Below are 16,516 nucleotides of genomic sequence, written 5' to 3' on the forward strand. Positions count from 1 at the left end.
AACAAATACCCTATATAATGTTCTTAAATACGAAATTTTGTTCATCACTGTAGGTACTGCAAAAAAAGTGGAACCATCAGTGCACCGGTGCGTTCGATGAACGGAAATTGGAACGGTAGTCAAGATTAATAGTCCTGCCAAGCAACCACAGCGCAGCATCCCTGGCTTTGAAATTCAATTCGCTGGGTTTGTCGAATTTCACAGGAACACGCATTTGCTTCTAGAAACTCTGTCACCGTCTAGCATTCTCGAAAAGCTCAGCGCTAATGTGCGCAATTTAGAATCAACTGCGTGAAAGTCTACTAACCGGATGTACAAATCTTCCACATACGTTTCCTGCCGTAAATTCATTTGCAAAATAGTGCAGTTTCATTATGTTTTCGTTTTTATTTCTTTGAACTTTAAAACGGGTTTTTGTTACCTGCAAACGGTATAATTGCATACTTTTTGGCGTTTAGTGTACCTTTGTGCTTTAGACAACGGATAATCGATCGTATTCGAATTTACTTCCCCACATATCGTTTGGAAAAATAAATTGAAAATGAATGTCATCAATTAAAAGGAATAGAGCCAAAAATGCCCTTGTAATGCGTTTTTCTACATTTTCCAAAATTATAGCGATTTCAAGCGTCTAGTTTCTTCATTTTTCCTTCCACAACATACGTACGGAGATCGTATTGAGTGTTGCTGGCAATTGATCAAATTGCTAATGCTCGATAATTTGCCAGTTTTGGCACACCATACGTGTACAAATTGTTGCTTCAAAAACATCAGCACATTTGGAGTATTGAATAAGGAAAAAAAAAACTCTCCTCTTATCCCTACGTTCGTGTTCTTTATCTTTACGTGTGCTTAGAAATTGAACTTCCCCATCCTGCTTCGTGCAACATTGTACTACCGATGCAAAAGTGTGCTTTGTTCCCCACGCCTCACGTTAGCGTGTATGTTCACCCGTTTACCCACTTACCCGCTTGGTGAGCTGCGTATCCATCATAAAGTTGTGCACGTGCTTTTCCGCTCGCGTGAGCTCGAGCTTCCGGGAGACGACCGCTACCAGCAGTGCCGTGCAGCCAGCACCCTACGATGTGATGTGGGCCCACCGTTCCCGGTCGCGATCCGGATCGTTAAAAGTTAATTAGATTAGCACGCGTTCGGGACGGGCGTTCCGTGTTTGAACGAGGCGCAAATTTTCCGATCGAATTTTTGTGATCGAACCCGCGGTGGCCGGGCGACGAGAACCGGGAACAAGCAGGGAGAGCAACACAACCAGAACGGCGGGAAGAAAAGAAAGAAAGAAAGAAGAAAACGAGGCGAGTACCGCCGATCAGTGACGTTGTGTGTGAAAAGTTGGGTCCTCTGGTCGCCCGAAAGCTCGAACCAGTGTTGCCAGCGTTCAGGGTTCGATTCATTCGGTGAACGGTTTCGATGAGTTGATTATTTTTCGCCATCTAGTAGTTTGTGGGTTTTTTTTATTCGTACCAGTATCGTGTTGTATCGTTTTCGGTGTGCCTTTGCTTCTTTTTTTATTTCATGTTGTTTATTTCGTTTCGAGATTAGATGGACGGAGAATTGGGACAGGGATGAGCGAGTTGCGGGAGTTGTTTATTGTGTGTGTGTGTGTGTGTGTGTGTGTGTGTATGTGACGAGTGGCGCATATGCGAGAGTGTTTAAGGATGTTAACCGCCGCGTAAGCCAACCGTGCGGATGGGCAAGCGAGCAATCGAATGGAACGCGCTGAACGCATGAACGAGCCAAAGTGGACGGGGTGGGCAAGCGAATGGAAGAAAAATAAAAAGAAAATGGCATCCGTTGGAAAATCACGCGGCGCGTACCAAACAAAGTTCGTGTGTATTTAATACGAAGCGCGATGCTTTTCGTCCTGCTGCCTGCTGCCGTTGGTGAGTCAAAGTTTGCTTATGTCCATGTCGTGTGTTTCGTGTGCACGAGGCTGCATGGTATGGCTGCGGGAAGCAAAATGGCGCCTGCAACACGCGCGCACGAGAGAGCGTATTCGGCATAATTGCAACGGCGTTGTATTTGTAGGGTTGGTTTTGTTTCGCCAGATTGCAAAGGTGGGTGAGAGCGCAATTTTTTTGAGCGTAAATAATTCAGCCAAAGCCCAAGCAGCACGGGTGTAAGAAGAAATAAATTAGCCTTCTTGTTGCTGGATCCCAAACCGGTTCCTGCTGCAGCTTTGCGGGCGTTTGTTATTGTGGTTAGCCCTGAAACGTACGGCAAAACGCACGGGGGCTTCGCCAAGTGCCAAGACCGAGCTACAACCGACTTCCGGTTGTTTTGAAACTGCTCAGCGGTGCAAGATTTACGATCTGTTTTGATGTAGGCGAGAACATAAAGAAATAAAAAAAAAAAATACCGCGTTATGAAACGAGACGCCTCCCGAGGGCGTTGAAGTCGGCAAGCTTATGTGAAAGTCGTTTTTAAAAAATGGGATAGTTGTATTTTTTCTTTCTTTCACTGTTTGAAGTTACTTTGCGACTTGTTGTAACGCTCGAGTGAGCGTTTGAGGTGGCTGATTGCTAGTTGCAAGGATGGAAGCTTTTTGTAGGAGTGAAAGTTTTTCCTTCTTCCAGTACTTTAATTTTGCTTCGAGAGGAACTAACTTTGCATATGCTCGCTATTGAATAATGAAGAAGTCAATGAAATAGCAGGAACTGGGCATATTTACAATAAAAAATTAAACGCTTAACTGTTTGTTTAGTCACCACGTTAATATTTAGAGTATTGATAACTGTGGAAGAACAACTTACTATCATTCAGGAACATTCATCGCTAGCTCATGCACTGTGGGTGTTACATTTGCAATTTATACAAAATTGTGATGCTTAAATGTTATCGATTAATCACACCCGCAGCGATTCGATTAATAGCAAATAAAGCTGACGGAAGCTTCTTTGCTCCCGTAGGTTATTGAAAATATCGAGCACGCGCTCACGCAGCAGTTTTGTTATTTATTGTGCTTTTCTCCACGAAAAAAAAGCAGTACTTGTGCACATGTGTGGTAGATAGATACATCTTCAGTATCTGCATGTGAAAGTAGCTTTTCTTTCTCTCCTGTACGCGTACCGTGGTCCCGTTTATAAGATAAAAAGTTTGTGCGTCTTTTGTATGGTGGAAAATCGCCTGGAAATCCGTTCGGCCCCTTTGACATTCGCGGCACACATGATGAAGCCATGAATATTTACAACAATGAAGAGATTTTAGGGTTCCCGTTTAGTGAGGGTTTGAGTCGCGTTCCGACGTTCCGGCAAGCCGCGGTAAACCGTGCAGCGAGTGAAACGAAACGAACAGTTTCCCGATGGCGCCCTTTTGGCCGGCTCGCCTCACGGTAATAAGAACCGACCATGGTGGGGGTGCGCGCGCGTTATGGATAGGAAATCGTTTCATAAATCAAACACTCTCGACCGGCATCGTAAGCAGCGGGCTGCCCTTCGCACTCGAACTGCCGGTAATCTCGACGAGTTGATCAGGACGGCGCTTGCCAGCGCAAACAAAACCGTCCACGGCACGGGATCGTTGTTTTTATGGGCGATGGAAAAGAAAATCGTCCTGCCCTTGCCCTTTTTCAAACACGTCGCCCAACGCTGGCCGGTCTGACCGTGCTGGCGAACAATCGTGCGTCCGAATGGTGGAAATTCGGCAAACTGTATCATCGAAATGCTCCGCGAGTGCGCCATTATGCGATTATCTCGCCAAAAGTTATTCCACATTTACTGTGGCCATTCATTTCCTCCGCCGAGCGCGATTGCCGGCGTTGCGTCTCGAAAATGGCGGCGACTGAGCACCGCTCAATGCTGCAGTAGTTAACAAGTAGTTGCCCCGTTGTGTCAACGTCAACGGCAATGCCGTTCAGCAGCGGCGCCTCTTATCACGGTACTTCTGAGCGATTAGATGGGTTCTTCGGTTCCGTCGTGCAGGACGAAGAAAAATCCCTGCCAGCTGAGCTCGCTCAAGCTGGTACGCCCACCGGCTAACGCGTTCAACGAAGCTGTCCTCCTGAAGCTGTAAACCAGGCAAAGGAAAATGATTTCTCTTTACGCGCTCGTTCATGCCATCGCCGGGGATTCGCTCGTTGACGGGCGCAGTTTTCCCACTTCCACTATCTTGTGACTTCACACACTCGAGCAATGTTACAGGAAGCCCGTCAATCCGTGCCGTGAGTTTTAAGATATCGTTTATCCTGTATCTTGCCTGCCGCTTGAGGGCACCCTAAAATGCCATTCCGCTTTTAAGCCGGGTGGGTTTTCATCCCGTAAATCAGCACTCATTAATAACAGTTATGCCATTGTGCGTGGCGTAGGCTTGCAGGAGTGGAGAAAATTTCAAGTGGCCCAATAAATTACTCCATGCGAGTAGGCTAGCATCGATCCGGGTGGCTGTGAGTGAGCACTCGTACGCTGAAAGATGATGGTAGGGCTGCCCGAGACGAGTCTTTTCATCCTTTCCCATCGTCACAATCCATTCCCTTGCAAATGCCCCACAGTCGGGAAGGAATGGAGTGTGGAAGCGCTTACGACACTATTACATCCCACCGCACGCTTCCCGAAAACCCTGCGGTGAGCTATTGTAGGCACAACATTTGCATAAATTTGCATAGTCTCTGTCTGGCGTGGGGCTCCGTGGTGTCTTCTCTGAGTCAGACTTATTCTCCAATAATTTATTGGTGTGCTGTAAGGCCATGCCACAGAGATCTCACCGGGTTGGGTGTGCGTTGGGCTCATGAGAACCCATCAATTTTAGCCAGAAATAGCTATTGTTGTGGTACAGCTAGCATGTGTGTGTTTTTTTTCATCCGAGCTTTTCTTCCGCACCAATAAAGCTACGGGAAAAGATTGCTTCATGTATGCAGCATCAATGAAATGGATTATTTTGAAAATCGATTAATTACGCAAGTCTTGTGGAATAGTCGGAAGCTGTCGCATTTTTTTCTTTTTGCATCGTCTCGTCTATAACTCATCGTATGGTTTAGAAGCGGTACTTCCACAATCCAGTGGAAGTGCGAAAATGTGTGGATAATACGTGATGGGGTTTTTTTGTCGTTGCTATTATACAGCTGCCCAGGTCCAATGGGATGAGTTTGGACTTGTTGAGAGCTGAGCTTGGTGGAAGCTTGAGATAACGTTGGGATTTTAGTATAATTCTGTACAGTGCAGCTACGGAGGGTCCTGTAGCGTATGTGTGTAAAAGACGCATATGCATATGCGGACAAGTGACACATGGGACTGCCAGGCAGCAGAGCGATGGTCACTTTGTATAGAGTGTATGGATGGGGGTCATTTTTCAAAGCGCATCAGCTTGCCGGCTTCTGATGCTCCTCAGGCATGACACTCTTGAGATGAGCTTTTTTTTCTGCTCTCTCAACTTTGACAGAAGCTCCGGCAAAACACAGTTAAAGCAGTGATTCTCCTTGGGTCCCCGGCGAGGCGAACACTCCCATGCGAACTTTGGTGTTTGCGAAATGATTGCAGCTTCTTGTATCATTATCATCGTCTTGTCTGCCGGAGGCTGCACGGCATCAGAAGGGACAAAGCAGCGCACTTTGAGGGTGGAAGACCATGTTGATTGATCTCGTCTGGCATGGTTTATAGGTTGCTTGTACAACAAAGATTAATAGAGGGTTGTATCTCTTCACACCTTGGGCAACGAGCGTTGTGGTAATATTGTATGTGGTTTAGCGAGAACCGTTTGTATGTGAACGACGTATAGTACAGATGGTGCTTATATTCAGCGCTTCAATGCAATAAACTCATGTTGAGATTACGTTCTTATGTACAATAGAACTTATCAATGATGGTTGATGGTGTTGGGCTAATGAGATGGGCAGTCATCAATGGTTGTAAATTTCACGAAGATTTAGTAAAATTTATGTTTAGTCATCGTTTCGCGAATTTTACATGCTACAGTAGAGATCTTAAATCAAACGAAATATATAAGAAAAACATTCAAGGGAAAAGGATACTCAATTGTCTAGAACTATGTTATTTTTCATTTGCCTTGATACATTATGCAGTATTAAGAATGGATCAATAATCGTCATCGACAGTTTGCTAGGTTAACGTAGTGTTTACTTATCATTTTTTTTCGATTAGTATTGTACACTAATATAACACATTTTTAGAGAGGTGTCATTTTGTTTTCAATGGTTTAGGTGATGATAAACATGAAGTATATTTTACAAATTGATTATTTTATTGTTGTTGTTGTTGTAAAGATTCACCATACAAAACATTTTTTAAAATGTCTCATTTTATAATAATTCTATTTTATCGTAATATGACATTTTTCGGTCGATAGAAGGCCTATCGAATATATGCAACTATAGTGAGCGAAGTGATAGTAAAGTATGTGAGACACGTCCAAAAAAAAATAAATAAATCAATCTTTCATGTAATCAAAGAACATGGCAGAGTGATAGAGGTACAAAAACGAGACTAAAATGAAGTTAAACGACATCAGTAACTGAAAATGTTGCAAGATTCCAGTGTGTGTGAAACAACAGTAAGTTTGCAGCATAAATTTTGAGCTAGGTTTTATCAACAAAACTGTGGTTGTTGTTTTACTTCCAAGGTAAAGATTAAATATTTAGATGTTAAAAAAAACGAATTGAGAAACAGTGACAGAGCGGTAGGGGGACAGAGAAAGAAGAAAAAGAGAAAGAGAGATAGAATAGGAGTGAAAACAACAGAAGAACGAAATGATAAAACAAAATGATTGTTTCGTTAAACTCACCATAATACCAGTACTGACTGCAATACCACGGCCACAGTACGTGTTGGGCACGATATCGCCAAAGCCAACACTTAGAAAGGTTATCGCGATTAACCACATGGCGTTCAATAGATTGGCATGCTCTTCATCGTGAAACCTGTAGACAAATTGTTTGACAACCAAATTATGCGAGGTTTGTTCTTGTGGTGATGATTTGTTGTTTTATTATTAATATTTTTCGATTGCAAGTTGGGAGCAAGCAGTGGATTGATCTTGGTGGTAGAAAGAGAGAGAGAGAGAGAGAGAGAGAGAGAGAGAGAGAGAGAGAAAGAGAGAGAGAGAGAGTGATGAAGAAATTTAAATGACAACAACCGAGATTTCCTTTCGTTTCGTGGGCGGGAATGAGAGGGGCATGTGAACGAATATACTAAAAAAACTAATAGGTACAACAGATGAGTACACCATTTTTCTGTGTGTGAAAATAATCATGATTTTTAATGAAGTTGGGAGAAAGAAAGAAATCAAAAACAGTGGAAAGAGTTTAGAAATAGAAAATGTGGAAGTTCCTGTGGCGAAAAATGAAAGAACAAGTTAAAATACGGGTAACTTGAGCGGTATTTACGTGGTGCGAATTGAGCCTGTTCTGCGTTAAGAAATATGATTTTGTAAAAGAAAGAAACATTGAGTAAACAGAAGAAATCACAGAGTAACTAAAAGTAGGAAATGTTGGGTTTTTTGAGCAACGACAGCTAATGGAAGGGTGTTACCGGATTTTACGAGCGTAATTTTCGTCCTTGATCTCGCATAAAGAAATTGATTTATTTTCCATGAATATTTTTTCGAAGAACATGAAATCTCTTTTTTTTTATTTCTGCCCCAGTCGGCTAAGCCAATATCGAGCAACACGTGACAAATTTGAAATCATCCAACCAGTCAAGAGCCCAGTAAGTTCAATTATTACAGCTATTTATTTTCATCAATTGTGCAGTGATAGAATAGAATAAGGATTCTTTGTCGCTTAAATCGATAAATATATAATGTTTTTGTTTTTATCATTGCTGAACATAATGTGAAGTACCTAGGAGAACCAGCTTGAGCACGTTACATAAAAAGTGCCGTTCGCTTCGAGCAGCTTGGCATACGACAGTAAAAACATAACAAAAAAAGTTTTGGCAATGCAGAGTGAGAGTGTAGTGTTAGTAGCTTGACAGTTGAACATAACGAAACAGTAACAAACCGTGAGTGATACAAAAAGCAATACATGTTAATCAATATATACGAAACGAACGACAAACAAACAGAACGAAATAGCAAATCGACACGGTCGTGGGAGCCTAACAAAACACAAAGTAACGGCAAAGACGCAACAATTTATTTCCCTTCTTGCTGCCCCTCGGTTTCTCCCATTAACAGACCCCGTCCGTTAAGAAAGAACGTACAATGTTGTAGTTATCGCACATACTGAGCTTCAGTGCAAATCACGATAGGCATCAAAGTTTTCCATTCACGGCTGGTACGGCACGAACGGTAACACAATGTGGTGGGTGGTGTTTTCTGGGAGATTGAAACAAAACACACACATACACTCACTACACGGCCGTGAATTTTTTTTTTCTACATTCGTCCCCACGCGGGTGGAGAAGGATTTGCTTTTCGTGGAACAAGGCAACTTTTTTTTACTTCTCACTTCCAGCAGTAAAGGCAAACATACAACAGAAATACCATCTAGACGAAAACAGAAGCACGACAATGCCACAACAAAAGGCTGCAGAAAAGCCGCCGCGTGTACATAGCGCACATTGACCGCAAAGGAGCCACACCGGCACGGAAAAAGGAGCGAAATGGCGACACGATTTTCTTTTAAACACAGGAAAACAGAGAGATAGTGTGTGAGAGAGAGAGAGAAAGATTAAGCACGATGTGGGTTGGAACGGAGAACGCAACCGCGGTAATGGTTGAGGTTGGTTTGGTGTTACTCTTTGGTGGCATATTTGTTGCCACCCTTTGCCCGTGCGCTTTTATGATTATTGCGCAGCATAATGCTGCTCATATGCTAAGACAATCGAAGATTAGGGCCGGTTCAAATCCCGCCAGTGCACTTGGAGTTGGGTTCGAATATCGTATGGCGTTCTCAAGCATTGAGCGAGTGGATGCAAAAGAGACGTGTGAATAAAAGGTGAGCATCCAAAACCGTACTTGTAACACCGTATAACTGTGGATACAAGTTTGCTTTAAGCGTTAGAATTGTGGTGCTGGGTGGCAAAACCATAAAACGAAGTTTGGTTGCGATTGTTGGTCATTCATTTCACGAGTGCTGATTTGCAATACCGAAAAAAAAACGCACAGAAAAATGAGCTTGTTAACATTTGCTGTTTTAATCGTCTTCGAACTGGCGGTACTTTTTTACTTCCTTCACTTCCCATCCAGATCACGATAGTTGCAGAACCAAACCAGTGTCGTTAAATCAGAGGTGTTCGTGTGAAATAACTTGACTGTACATTGTGATTTGTGACAGTGGCAGCAGCACAACGACAACAGGAAGAATAACCGCGAGCGCAACGGATTCCGTAGGTTTGCACATCCTGTGCCGGGGTGAACGGAAGGATTCCACCGTCCGCGGCTCGAGTGGTGTCTGCGCATGAGTTGTTTGCTTAGTGTTCGGTTGTAGTGATAGTTGCAGGAGTAGTAGTAGCGATATTAGTAGAATAGGTAGCTCTGGGACGTGGGTAACGTTGGTTCAGGCTTTGCCTTATGTTCGCGGAGCAAATGAAGGTTTCAGTCACGTCAGATATCGGGATGTCGGGCGTTGCCTTGTGTGTCGAGTGTGAGCGTGTCTTTGGTCGGCTAGTTTTGGTTGTGGGGGTGATGTCCTTGGTTGGACCGTTCTCTACTTACCACCATTCCGCAGGTTAGCGTGATTCCCCTTCCGCAGTACGTGTTCGGGACGATGTCTCCATAACCGACACAGAGGAACGTGATCGCGGTTAGCCACATGGAGTTCAACAAATTGGCATGTTCCTCGTCGTGAAACCTTCAAGAACCCGTCCGTAAAAAAAAACCGTACGCCGAAGGGTATACGGCGGGATTTGATTGGGGCGGGTTTCAGCATGAATTGAGTTTGTTGTTTTTGTTGATGTTGTTTCGTCCATGTTTATTTATTTTTTTTTTACCATCGGGAGAAATATAACAACACACCACCGCCAGACGCCACAGGTATAACAAGGATATTTAACGTGTATTTGAAGAGGTGTGGAGGATATCCGGTTGAAACGAGCGTTCGAGTACGGGTCAAAAACAGGCTCATGTTTGTCGATTGTCAGGTGAATTGTGACAATTTGTGGTGTATCAAAATGTGAGACACATAATTCACCCAATCAAGGTACGAATCCGAAACCATATTCCATGTATATGCATCGAACGCGATTGATCGTCGATTCGTTTGGCGTTAAAACATTGATATTGATGTATTTATCACAACAGCAAAAAAGACAGTTTGGTGAAACGTTGATAGGACAATTTTGAGCATATGGTGGTTGTGGTGGTGGTGTTGTTTACACGACGACGAAAATTGTGATATATAGAAACAACGAGCAACGTATGTTAGAATAGTAATATAACCTTTGCGGAGTAAAATTTATTGGCTGGTGGAGTGTTGTTATTTTGAAGAAGAAAGGCTTTGGGGACCAATACATTCGAATGAATATGCCCTTCCCTTTGATTCTCTTAGTAGCCAGCGAAGCGTGGTTTTCGAATCAGCTGCCAAAAGAGGAGGCTCTCAAATTGTTTTGTTAAATGGTTTTGATCTAACGTGAGATCGGTAAAAAAATGGCTTCATGCACTTCTCGTTGAAATTTATAATTGCATGAGATCAAGAAGAATTATACTCCATTAACCAGGTGGTTGGTTTAATCATGAACAAATGAGCCGAGAAGAATGTTTTTGAAATGCTTTGAGCATATTCATTCGAACGTTGTGTTATATAGGATCACACACACACACACATGAAAGACAGAGAAGACAGATGATAGTTACAGTCAATGTAAGGCACATAGATGGAGAATTCACACTAAATATTACTGTTAAGCAAACAGAGACTATGGAATGAGAGACCTTATACACTGCAACTGACGATCGACCGAGCGAATGAAATATTGCATAGTCAATCGTTAAAATGATAACATAGTTGGAATCAAACCACATCAATTTTTAACACATTGTACACGAATCGACATTCGAAATATACGATAAACACATTTAAACACTGAAAATATAATACCAATTTACTATATCAATTGTTATCAACAGAGTACAATGTACCGAATGCTATAGTCTCCAAGGTGAAATTATATAAATATTAACGATGAGCGGAAGGGAAAGAACGAGATAGATTTGAGAATAGAACTGAGTAAAGCTGGCATAGAGTATGAAGGAAGATAGATTGGGGTCGATGGTGAGCGAAGGAAAGAGTATCGTAGGTAATGAAAGATGAAACGAATTTGTATAGTTAGGAAAAAGGAACTCGATTTAGAGAACGAAAAGTACTGAACTAGAACCAACATTTGAAATGACCGATATTCTTACGAAAACAAACAAAAGCAAATGAAAAGCATAATGAATAAAAAATGCATTATTTGCAGTACGTGACAACTTCTGAAATTTAATACTCAATCATCTCTGCTATTAATGATGTTCTGTACCGTTATGTATTGAGTTATGGAATTGATTATTAATTTTGGAACTTGTCTATGGTGGAAGTTTCAAGCCATTTTCAAGCTCAACGTAACATACAAATACTATTTTCGAACTCCTAATATGAAAGTCTGTATGATTTATTGGTATTGATTGATATATCATACTATGTTGAAATGTATTTTTCGTGGAATTATATTATCATTTGTTTTCTGTTTCTCTGCAGGCGGACTGAACATAGCATCTTAGTTTGTTAGAAGAGTTGTGAATGTCAAGAATACGGAGGGGAAATGGTTTTGCAAGTGTCGGCGATGTGTCATTTTTGATGTGATAAGTAAATTTGTTTGTGGTAATATTCGTGAATTATTTTGCTGTCAGCATAAGCTTCCTGATCTGGGCACTACTTTTCAAGCATTGAAGCATGTTTTAATGTGTGGTGCGTTGCCTATATTGGATGCGATGTCAATTTGTTTTGACTCAATTTTTTGTATCTAGTATTGCTGTCATACAAAGCATATTTCACATAGATTGTTGGTCTCGACACTAGATAGAATTCTATCACATTACAGCGTAACATTTATGTCAATATGTAGCATATTGGAAGTGCACTTTACTTACTATACAGTGTTATTTGTGCAATGAAATTTTTGATGTACAATAAGTTTTATGCCCCATTTTAACAAAAAGGCCCTTGACAAATTAGAGATGAATGAGAACCATGACGTATGGATTCATTTAAAATAAGCAATAAAGTACATATTTGATATACACATCACAATACCTGAACATACGTATCTATGGAATAATAATGAAATGATATAGAAGAATGATATAGGAGTGAGATACTTGAGGTGAAGCAACATATTCATCGACAGGATAGATTTCCATAAAATTACATTCAATCGGCTGCCGAAAGTATACATTTTGCCATTCCATACGAATAACATTTATGTCGTTCGTGGTTTTTTGCCTCATTTTGGATTTTATGACCGTATAAAAGGATAAAAAGAGAAAATATAAAATTATTATGCAACATTTATTTGTCTTTTGTCTTGAATCGACTAAGGTAAAAAGGGCCTCTGGCCGAATAAAATGGTTAATGTTTGGTAATGTTTATGCCTTTGCTATGTAATGTGTTTTTTATTTCTATGTAATTCAAGCGAATTCCCATTTTTTTATGTTTCAGTGTGGCTGGAGTGGTAAGCCAACAAACGAAAACAGAAAAGTCACGCTCGGGGTATATCTCATTGCCAGCTATAAACGTAATAGATGAGCAAAATATTTCTCCTTGTTCTATAACCATTCATAATGGCATGAAACTATGTTTGTGTTTTTATGATGAAAAAAAAACTAATTAAAAACATGGAAAGCAGGTTCAACATGTTCATGGTGTTAATTTAACCTTGATTATTTGTCAAGACTTATTTCTGTCCGTTTTAGGTGTTTACTTTTACAAGGAAATGTTTGCTTACGCAAAATGTAAGCTCTCTGGGGCCCTTTTTTGGTAAATAATAAAAAAAAATTTTGAAGTCGTAAGAAGTTAAGACTAGTTATGTCAGAAGGATGTAAATTGTGTGACGAATTATCGCCGAGCAAAATTTGTAATACAATTACTTGTAGAAACTCTACATAGTGAGAGTACACAAAACAAATCCAGAAACGAAGTGGAAGAAGTGAGAGAGACACAGAAAGAATATTTAGGGTGTCAAGATATGATTTTGTTTAGTATCGCACGCCTGCTAACTGTAATGGTCTGCCAAATTAGCATCAACTGATTACACGGTATGATTCATTTACATAAAACGTTAATGAAGATGAACTTTTTGAGACCTGTGTCACACGATTTTTTACTTTGCTAGTAAAAGTTTTGCATTGACGGTTTTTGAATATTTTTTGTGCGTTATAAAATTAGTATTTATAGTGACAAACTGATGCATATATTTTTGAATAATTATTCATAACGGTTCTTTGATTATTTAATTGTATTAGATACAATTGTTGGAAAATATATATTAATATCATTATGATAGAGTTTCGTGAGGTTTTCGATTTAGCTATGCGATAGTTTTTTGGTAGTTGTTCAAGGTAGGTTAGCATCTCCAGTATCAATAGTAAAATGGATGATAACAGTACAAAGTGGCCAAAAGAAATGAATCGTTGTCACCAATAATGCAAGGTACTAAATATACGTTTGGCGCTTTTTTTGAGTTTGTTTGTTTGTTCTTTGAAGTCGCACATATTTTTTGCTCAATGTCAGTTTTAACCAATAATAACCAAGATTATCAAATATGGTTTCAATTAAGAAACAAATTTGACTAGGTTTGTTTAGTACTAAAACGAATGACAAGTGTCGTCAAGAACCACTGAGCCAATGTTCCAAACTGCTGATAGAATATATTTTTGTTAAAAATTTACAATTGAAATATGCATGCACACGATTATGCATGAAATGTTCCGAGATGGAACAATGTGATGTACCAGGTACCAGGCGTCTCCATTTCATATGTTGTATACTAATTGAGAGAGATAAATAATTTGAGCTATATAAACTTATCGCAGCATTTGTAAAGTTATCTTCTGCTTTCAACAGTATTGGTCAAAAGTTTGAGTTTTTAATAAAATTTCAGTTATTTGAATACTGCGAGAATGATAAATACCATACAGTATTATGCGTCTTCATCAAGTACTAGGCGTCTCCATCATAATGCAATAGCAACGATTGATGTGTTTTGTTTGCAAACCACTTCTACATGTTTGTATTTTTATTGTATTGACATTCGGATTTTATTTCAATGTTTTGTTTTCCTTTTTGGGGCACGGTCATTGACAAGTATTGACAGTAATGAAAAAAACTTAAACAGTTAACATTTTTCAAACTGCAATTGACCTTATTTCGAGGAGGTTACAGCATGATTTAGCACCAGTAAGTTTGCCCTTGTGGAACCTATCTGGTAACTGTCAAAAGAGAGTCGTGCAAAGTATTGATTTCCTTCTCTTGCTTTTTCCGACACTAACGAAGATTGACTGTTGTAAGAAAATGGCAGTCGAGCAAAATGTTGCAGCTGCTGCAAGTGAAAAAGAGGAACAAATTGCATCTTGGTATATGCATGGATGCCGATACGAAAGATGGATGGTGATGGATTAGCGCTGCTTGCTAAAAGTTTTGTGTAATCGAATGGTTTATCTTCTGATCACGAATGAATCAGATGAAAATTGCTTATACCGAAGTAGTGGTTTTAATGTTATTGCATTCCAACGCATGGCTCTGCTATACTGAAATAAAGAATTGCACATCCTTGTTGTGGTTGAAGTTAAAAAAAAAATGAAACAATTGTTCAAACGGCATACGGATGTAATAATTGCTTAAGAATTTTTATCATATTCACAATTTATCTTAACTTTGCACATACTGAACAGTTTTCAATCTTGTTTCTATAAATCGTAAAAGGCGTTGTATGCTATGGCAGACCTAAATGAAGATTTCATTATATATTCATCGTGCTTAGGTTTGTAAAATTGTATTGCAACACATGCTGCGGTGAAAAGAAGAACCATTGTCTTATTGCACAAGGTGTGGAAATTTAATTATGTTTTTTTCAACGCGCTCTTTACGATCCATGAGTCATGTGTGAATAGAGTGCTGTTGACTCGACGAGCTAAGAATAACGTATGTCACATAAAGGCATCACGCACTTGTGATGCTTTACAAAAGAAAGACTCATGTGTTTGAAAAGAAAAGCACATATATGACTAGACAAAAAAAAAGAACGTAATAAAAAGATTTCTGGTACATATGCACATCTTTCCTAGCGGTGCATGAATGAAGAGCAGCTGCTGCTTCATGAAGTGTATGGTTGTATAATGATACATTAAATCAACGCCGAAGTGAGCATGGGCGTGGGCGATGGTTTTGAGGATGCACCAGCCATTCGTTCCCGGTTGGTTTGTCTGGAAAAAGTGGTGCACTAGTGCACCAAAGTGCTCTCCAAAATCAACATCATTGAACGTGCGCCAAATGAAGTTGCTGATGTGACAGTGCACACCATAGAGCAAGAGCTATCATCTCGAGGATTGTATCTGGGACACGACGTAGGTTCAGTGAAAGCAAGCTGCCTTGCTTGGACGAGGCGGTCCAGTAAAACTCGGTGTCATTTTGGGCAGTCAGTGAGGTCACTGGGATGGTAATTGGTAGCAAGGCGACAAATAATATCGGCTGTGCTACCCAAGGCCACCGGGATTATCGGGCTGCTGCCAAGGTCCAATCGTTCTCGGAAATGGATAATCGTTTTTATGCAACATTACACCAATTATGATAACAATTTTACACGACCCTCCAGTTTGTTGCCGGGAGTAGTACCGGCAATGCAATTACCTCTGGGGAGGGCTGCTTCCGTCGTTGAATAATGCAATTCAGTGCAATTAAGTGACGGAACTATTCAGTTGCAATTCTTTGCTTATGACAGTTGCAGCAATCTGTTTCAACAGCACGATAACGGTGTGTCATTAGTTTACTTCATGCCATTTTGTTGGTTGTCATGCTGGAGGCACTAGACACGACACAAATATATACATGCGCTGGACTTTATACTGGCGATTTGTTAGTTTTTTCGATAAGCTATGATATGTATTTTCCATAATCATTATTTCATGTTGAGTGATAATTTCATTTGTGTTAGATAACATGTTTCAGATGTCATAAATAACAAGTGATCAAAAATTGAATTCGTTTTAATAGCTTCTAAATTATGTAAACTAACCGTTGAAATGTGTATACGGTTAAAAAGCATACAGTTATATAACATTCAAACTATTTTCATCGGTCCATAATAGATAAAAATATTTATTACAGCATTCAAGCAACTGCTTTTTCAGATTCTTTTTATATTTTTTTAATTTATCATTTCAATATCTAATTGAAGTTTAAATAGTATTTATATGATTATAACAATTTATAGCTGTTTTAGTATTATCTTTAAAACTTGGTATGTTATCTATATGGGAAACTTATCGAAATGTAAATTTCGACATCTTCTACGTTGTAAAACAAAGTAATACCATCAATTGTAAATATCGTCTCCAATTACGGTGTAAGGAGCGTAGA

General features: G+C 40.0%; 1 protein-coding gene across 1 annotated transcript in view; it reads right to left on the reverse strand.

Annotated features, from left to right (window-relative positions):
* Positions 1-16,516, reverse strand: part of LOC128721003 (small conductance calcium-activated potassium channel protein) — an 89,852-nt gene that overhangs the window by 4,244 nt on the left and 69,092 nt on the right. Inside the window, exons 9-10 of the mRNA XM_053814705.1 lie at positions 6,748-6,883; positions 968-1,078 (exon numbers count right to left, since the gene is read on the reverse strand). Coding sequence (XP_053670680.1) covers positions 968-1,078; positions 6,748-6,883 — 247 coding nt within the window. The remainder of the gene's footprint in view (positions 1-967; positions 1,079-6,747; positions 6,884-16,516) is intronic.

This window comes from Anopheles nili, chromosome 2 (assembly GCF_943737925.1).
Source record: "Anopheles nili chromosome 2, idAnoNiliSN_F5_01, whole genome shotgun sequence".
In the NCBI taxonomy this organism is placed as follows: domain Eukaryota; kingdom Metazoa; phylum Arthropoda; class Insecta; order Diptera; family Culicidae; genus Anopheles; species Anopheles nili.